The sequence below is a fragment of the Saccostrea cucullata genome, unplaced genomic scaffold (genome assembly GCF_032062105.1).
Source record: "Saccostrea cucullata isolate Sc308-1 unplaced genomic scaffold, CSIRO_AGI_Scuc_v1 ctg1381, whole genome shotgun sequence".
Lineage (NCBI taxonomy): Eukaryota > Metazoa > Mollusca > Bivalvia > Ostreida > Ostreidae > Saccostrea > Saccostrea cuccullata.
The window spans coordinates 21,695-29,874 of record NW_026923903.1 but is presented as its reverse complement, the minus strand read 5'-3'; the positions used below and the strand labels follow the sequence as shown (position 1 = coordinate 29,874).

The following is an 8,180-nucleotide window of genomic DNA, read 5'->3' as shown; positions in this document are numbered from 1 at the left end:
AGCGGTTTATGAGGAGTTGCGCTGACAAACTGTTTTTAGTGCGAAAAGTCCCAGAAAAAATAATGGAATCGGAATTTCCTGGTAATATGCACATCTACATATTGTGTAGTAAATATCTGCAAAGTTTAACGAAATTCTGTGCAGTGGTTTATGAGGAGTTGCGCTGACAAACTGTTCATCTCTATATTCAAGGTATGGCCAAAAACCTTAGTTAAAAAGTGTGGAAAGTCCGGGAAAAAATAACAGAATCGGAATTTTCTGGTGATATGCACATCTACACATTTGTTCATAACTTCGTGCTTAGTTTGACGAAATTCTGTGCAGCGGTTTATGAGGAGTTGCGCTGACAAACTGTTCATCTCTATATTCAAGGTATGGCCAAATGCCTAAGTTAAAAAGTGCGGAAATTCCCGGAAAATATAATGGAATCGGAATTTCCTGGTAATATGCACATTTACACATTGTATCCTAAATACCTGCAAAGTTTGACGAAATTCTGTGCAGCGGTTTATGAGGAGTTGCGCTGACAAAAAATGAGGACTGACTGACGGACTGACTGACTGACTGACTGACGGACGGGTCAAAAACATTATACCTCCCGCAACTAGTTGCGTGGGGTATAATTAATCGTTATGCGGAGCAGTATCTACAACAAATGAGGGAAACCTGACGCCTTCTTCCCGATTCCGTAGCTGGGTCCCAACAACAATGGCCGAAATGAAAAGGTTCATCGCGATGGGATTTGTGGTTCAATTGGATATCTCGGAATACTGGACAACGTCGGTAGTGAATTCCACACCGTTTTCCCCATCAGTGATGCCCAGGGACAGGTTTTGGCTTCTTATGTGTTTCTTCCATTTGGCAAACAACAACGGGCAGTTACGTCGAGGAAATGCGGGTCAGAATCCACTTTACAAACTTGGATCCCTGTACAAGAACATTGTTTGTTCATTCGGGACTGTGTTTCGTCCACACCAACATTTGTCTATGGATGAGGAGATGGTACCGTGGCGAGGAAATCTTTCTTTTCGTGTGCACAATCCAGACAAACCCAAGAAGAATGGGATCAAGGCCTACATGCTGTGTGATGCAGTGACCGGGTATTGTTTACGTTTCAAACTGTATACTGGAAAATCAGGCACACCTGATTGTGCAAATGGGGTTACACACGACTGCGAGGATACTTTGGAAAGGTTACATTTTGTACATGGACAATTATTATAGTTCACCACAGCTTTACACAGACTTGTTTGTGCTCGGGTGTGGTGCCACTTGAACATTACTTGTTAACCGGAAGGGAATTCCGCAGCGGATCAAGGACAGAAAGGAGGACAAAGGTAACATGTTCAGTATGTGAAATGATGAACTTGTTTTTGCGAAGTACCATGACCGTAAAGTTGTTTACCTGTTATCTACCATCGAGGAAGCTGCAAAAGCCCCCTGTGGAAGAGTGGCACCACGAACAGGAACAACCATCGAAAATCCTGCTATCGTTAATGCGTTCAAGTATATGGGAGGCGTAGATCGATCTGATCAAATGGTTTCTGGTGATGTATTATGATCTGGCTCGGGATGCTTGTATTTTGTTGTTATGTTTAGACGCCATGTAATAATAATAATAAACGTTGTGTTCATGTAAGAAATGTTTCATCTATGATTAGCCCTGATGGCCATATCAACATGGTGGCAGCGCTGCAAACTTGTTGTTAATGTTACCGGTCGTCCCCGAAAGTGATGCTCCGTGAAATATTGTTTTTATATACTAACTTTGAATTTATTTTTCAACACGTGCTCTGTACACAACCGCCATATTGGATCCAGACTCAATTCTCAGTAGTCTGAAATTTTTATTCGGAATGGATGAACAAGAACAAGCTGCAGGACCTGTACAGGTGTACAATTGTCCGTTCAGATTACCTCCCCAACTTGATTTATCCTCTGGAAATGTATCCGAGAACTACAAAAAAGTGGTAAAGACAAGTTGAAGTTTACATGTCTGGGTCAGGAGGAATCGGCAAAAGTAAAGAGGTACAAGTAGCAATTATTTTGAGATGTGGTGGACCTCAAGTAGTCGAGATATACGACCAGTTTCAGTGGGAAGACGAATCTCATAAGAATGACCCTGCTAAGTTATATGAGAAGCTACAGGCCTATTGTAATCCTCGTTCCAACGAAGTGTTAGAGTCTCACAGATTCTGGAATTTACTTTATCAGGAACCATGGGACAAATTTCTTGCAGAATTAAGAACACGTGCAGCATCGTGTAATTTCCAGGAACAAAAGAGGATGATGCGTGACAAGATTGTATTCACAGCTACTGGTAAGCTACAAGAACAACTGTTACGAGAAGACAAAGTGACTTTGAACAGAGCAATTCAGATGTGTAGGGCTTTTGAACTGTCAAACATACATGTGAAAGAGCTGCGAGAAAACATCACTTCATCTAACAAGAGGCCCAGGGGCCACAGCGCTCACCTGAGCACATCAGGCTTGAATTTACTCCACCCCCCCCCTCCAGGCCTTCATCATTTGAACAAACTTGAATCTACACTACCTGAAAATGATTCCATATAAATATCACAAATCATAGCTTTGAAGTACTTGAAAAGAAGATTTTAAAAGGTTTCCCTATATATCCCTATGTAAAACTTGGGTCAGCCATTTTGGCCCCACCCTAACCCCGGGGATCATGATTTGAACAAACTTGAATCTACACTACCTGAGGATGATTCCACATGAGTTTCATCTCTCCTGGCCCAGTGGTTATTGAAAAGAAGATTTTTAAAGATTTTTTCTATCCTTTGTAAAACTTGGGTCGGCCCTTTTGGCCCCACCCTTGCCCCAGGGGTCATGATTTGAACAAACTTGAATCTACACTACCTGAGGATGATTCCACATGAGTTTCATCTTTCCTGTCCTAGTGGTTGTTGAGAAGAAGATTTTTAAAGATTTTTCCTATATATTCCTATGTAAAACTTGGGTCGGCCATTTTGGCCCCACCTTTGCCCCGGGGGGTTATGATTTGAACAAACTTAAATCTGCTCTACCTGAGGATGATTCCACATGAGTTTCATCTTTCCTGGCCCAGTGGTTTTGGAGAAAAAGATTTTTAAAGATTTTTCCTATATATTCCTATGTAAAACTTGGGTCGGCCATTTGGGCCCCACCCTAGCCCCGGGGGTCATGATTTGAACAAACTTGAATCCACACTACCGGAGGATGATTCCACATGAGTTTCATCTTTCCTGGCCCAGTGGTACTGGAGAAGAAGATTTTTAAAGATTTTTTCCTATAAATTCCTATGTAAAACTAGGGTCGGCCATTTTGGCCCCACCCTTGCCCCGGGGGTCATGATTTGAACAAACTTGAATCTACACTACCTGAGGATGCTTCCACATGAGTTTCATCTTTCCTGGCCCAGCAGTTCTGGAGAAGAAGATTTTTTAAAAATGCCATTAATTTTTCACAAATTCATAATTATCTCCCCTTGGAAGGGGGCGTGGCCCTTCATTTGAACAAACTTGATTTCCCTTCACCCAAGGATACTTTGTGCCAAGTTTGGTTGAAATTGGCCCAGTGGTTCTTGAGAAGAAGATGAAAATGTGAAAAGTTTACGACGACGCTGACAACGACGACGACAGACAACGGACAAATTTTGATCAGAAAAGCTCACTTGAGCCTTCGGCTCAGGTGAGCTAACAAAGTGAATAAACTATCTACAAACAAACGACAGAAAAACTTCACAAAACAGAAAGTGACACACAAACAGAAAAGTGATTCACAGTCTTCAAACAAGGAGAAGAAAGAGTGTGATTTCTGTGGTTATAAACATGAAAATGGCAAATCAAATTGTCTGGCATGGGGCAAGAGATGTGACAAGTGCAACGGGGGAAATTATTTTAAGTCCAAATGTAAGAAAATACATGCTGTGGGTGAAGAGAGTGAAGACAGTTCAGAATTAAAAGACAGTTGGCTCCATGCGTTGAAAAGCAAAGACAAACAGAGCAAAGACATCACTGCTAAAATGAAGGTAAATGATTGTGACGTACGTTTTCAGTTGGACAGTGCAGCTGACGTAAATACCATTTGTCAGAAATATGTGAAGAAGGAACAGTGTCGTCCGTCGAACGTTCGTCTTAACATGTGGAAGAACACTCATATGAAACCCCTTGGTGAAGCTGACCTTGATGTAATCAATGTGCGTTCCAACGTCGTCCAGAAACTTAGATTTGTAGTAGTGCAAAACAATCTTACCTGTCTTCTTGGCAAGGATGCAATTCAAGACATGGGACTTGTGACCGTGAACAGTGAGAAGTTCAGATCTAAAGTTGGAATAGAACAGCCTCGTGGTGACTTGGGCATAGCAACTCTGAAAGCTGACCACAGTATTCAACCCAAAGTACTTCCATGCAGGAAAATACCGATTGCTATCCAGGACTCAGTGAAGCAGGAAATCGACAGACTTGTTGATCGAGGTGTTTTGATACCAATTACACAACCAACATTGTGGGTTAGTCAGATGGCCGTGGCTCACAAGTCAGATGGAAAGTTGCGAGTTTATATAGATCCACAACCTCTGAACACAGCTCTGATACGAGAGTACTACAGATGACCTGTATTAGATGACGTACTTCCAAAGCACACAAACGCGAAGGTATTCAGCAAACTTGACGTTAAAGAAGCGTTTTGGCACGTTCGCCTTGATGAGGAATCGAGCAAACTTACAACTATCATAACACCATTTGGGAGATGGGCTCGTTTACCTTTTGGATTGAAAGTATCCAGTGAAATCTTCCAGCTAGACGAAGCATCGCAAGTGAGTTAAGGCTAAATATGGGTATTTCTATGCAAATGAGCTAATAAGAATTCATAAATTGTATATTTTGTGTACAGAGAAAGTTCAAATAAATTTTCTTATACATACTTAGTACCCACAGTTTATTAATGCAAGTGCACATTATGACGTCATATTATGACGTCATTGTTCTCTCCCATTCAAGGTAATGAAACACATCAACAAAATCACGTCGACGCAAGGGCATATCCTATCTAATCTAAAATAAACAATGTATAATATTAAGGAGAATGTTATTAAAATTAATAGTATTGCTGCACAAATCCTATACACTTTCTCAATCGATAAAAATTTTAGGTAACTTTCACTGGACTGTGATATTTTACCCTGTTTAAACTTAAAACTGCACGGAGAATAACTAAACAATTGCAGTGTCGACATTTGTGCAGAAATATGTTAAATCCTTGGAATATCCTGCGTCTTTTTATACCTTGTTTCTGTTAAACAAAGTAAGGTATGACCTTGCGCCGAATCGATTTTGTTGATGTTTCTTATAAACTTGTGTAGTAGAGGTCGATGACGTCATGATATGACGTCATAATGTATACTGGCTATTGCATGCCCTCGGTACCAAGAATGTAATTGAAAACAAGTCTTAACATTTTCTGTGCAGTAGGAAGCGCAATTATTGAATTTTTTAGATATTTTGCATAGAAACCTCCATATGTAGCCTTAACTCACCTGCGATTATCAGGACTGGAAGGTGTATATAGCATTGTCGATGACATTATTATTTCAGGATGTGGTGACAGTGAAGAAGCAGCAAAACGTGACAATGAACTCAAGATGCAGAAGTTTTCCAGAGATGTGAAGAGAGACACATTACACTAAACAAGGATAAGGAAGAATCCGGACTTCGTGAAATTTCATTTCATGGACGCAAAATTTCTAAGGATGGTGTCAAGGTTGATGAAAGTAAAGTGAAAGCTATCCTTGAAATGCCAGCACCGACTGATGTCTTGGGAATCAAACGCTTATGTGGAATTGTTCAATACATGTCACAATTCCTACCAGATTTGTCGAAGGTATTGGAACCACTACGACTACTTAACCGGAAAGACCAAAAGTAGACCTGGGACAAGAAAGGTGAGTCAGCATTTCAGACTTTGAAACGTAAGTTAACAAACTCCAGTTGTGGTTTATTTTGATCCTTCAAAGGATGTAACACTGCAAGTTGACAGCAGCAAAGAAGGAATTGGTGCCGTTCTACTCCAAGATGGAAAGCCGGTCGAGTACGCATCAAGAGCTCTTACACAAGCAGAGAGAAAATGGGCTGAGAGAGAGAGAGAGAAGGAAGCTTTATCAGTTCTCTATGGACTTGAACGCTTTGATCAGTACACTTATGGAAGGAAAGTTTTCATCCATAATGATCACAAACCATTATCTGCTATATTGCGCAAACCATTAGGGCTAGCGCCAAAAAGACTGCTAGACATTATGATGCGTTACTTCAAATATGATGTAGAATTCGTATTTGAGAAAGGAGTGAACCTTGTAATAGCGGATACGCTAAGCCGAGCTTTTTTCATGACAACGGAAGGAAGTGTAGATGAGCGTCATAGGATTCTATCTGTCTCGACGTTACAAGAAAACGACAAGGACTTGACTGCTAAAGATTCAGAGATGCAAACATTGGCCGACATCATAGCCAATGGATGGCTTGACAGTAAACAAGATCTTCCAACGAGTGTGCATCATTACTTTGATTTTCGTGACACTCTAAGCTTAGAAGATGAACTCATCTTGAAAGGTGAAGCAGTCGTCATTCCAAAGACACTCAGATAAGAAATGAAGATGCGATTACACAAAGCACATCTAGGATATGACAGTATGATAAGGAGAGCTCGTGGTGTTATTTTTTGGCCTGGGATGAAATCCGACATTAAACAGATTGCAGATTATTGTGGAATTTGTCAGTAAAAAATAAATTTGAATTTCCCTGGCAGAAAATTGGACTAGATTTATTCGAAATACAATGAAAACACTACATGGTCTCGGTAGAATACTTTTCCAGTTTTATTGAGGTAGATTACCTACCAACAATAACGAGTGCAAGAGTGATATCATTGCTTAAGAAACAGTTCTCTAGATTTGGCATACCAAACGTTATAATATCGGATGGTGGACTACAATTTAGATGTCAAGAATTTCAGGATTTTGTGAAGACCTGGACGATCGATCATCAAAATTTATCTTTGTCCTTAAGGGATGAAAAAAGGCAATAACTCTTCCTAACAGATTATTGAATTTTAGGCTAAATTTTGGCTAAAGTTCATCTTTGGCATATTAATTTCAAAACTTCAAAAATTTAATTAGTGAATTATTGAGAAATACAAATTTGAATGAAATAAAAGCTGAAATATTGTAGTTTTTGGCTATCTTCTAAAAATTATTTCAACTCTAATTATTGAGCTCTAATTAGCTAAGAAAGAGGAAGTTCACTGATGTATAAGGAATTAATTGGCCAAAAATTAATTCTAAAACAAAGTCAGAGACTGGGAAATGTGGTGTCAAAAGAAACTTCAATAATGTTACTTGGAGCTTTGATAACAGTGATCACTGATTGACTGGTGATTAAGCATTGGGGGGGGGGGGGGGGGGGTGATAAGGCTTTTCCATCAGTCCAGGCACGTAGCATCGTAGCATCAAAGAGAGGCGCTAAATTCACATTTAAGATTTACGAATTAAGCAATTATCATTGTCGGTTACCTGAGTACGAGTCTAACAACAGAGGGTATGCGTGGTATACATTTTGGTGCAAATATTGAACCAGCGTCAGCCACCAACATGCAACAGACCTGCAAGAAAAGGGGGGGGGTATTATAACCGATGTAAATAAAAACAGTATAAAGAAAATTCGGCTGAATATTGAAGAACTTAATGAAAAACGTGGACTTCCGGATAAGGTGATGCGCGGTACAATAATGCCACCTTCAGTGCCATTTGGAAAACCCAATTCCAAGCTGCCAACCAAATGACGTATACCGTAAGTGAAATTGTAACTCAGAGGAAGAATGTGGTAGCAGTTTTCTGTGAGAACACACTATGTAAGAAAGGCGCACATCTACAAAGGAAAAGACAGGACACGAAGACTGCACTGTAACCATTCCTCCGGAGACCACTATTGGAATCGAGAAGTATTTAAAGTCATTTTTCGCGCCCGGTCTATACGCCCGGTTTCCTCTATACGCACTGTTTTGGTAAGGATATATAAGAAAACGATTATACACCCGGTTTCTGGTAAAAATATTAAAGAAAACGATTGGTAACACTCTAAAAAAGTTATACTTGTTGCTTTTAAAATAAGGTATTAGATTAAGGAAAA

The 8,180-nt window shown here is 40.0% G+C and overlaps 1 protein-coding gene across 1 annotated transcript; it reads left to right on the top strand.

Annotated features, from left to right (window-relative positions):
* Positions 1-708: 708 nt before the first annotated feature.
* Positions 709-1,561, top strand: LOC134265224 (uncharacterized). Its single transcript, XM_062747475.1, has 2 exons — positions 709-1,161; positions 1,382-1,561. Exons 1-2 carry the CDS (start codon positions 709-711, stop codon positions 1,559-1,561), a joined length of 633 nt encoding a protein of 210 aa, XP_062603459.1.
* The last annotated feature ends 6,619 nt before the right edge of the window (positions 1,562-8,180 follow it).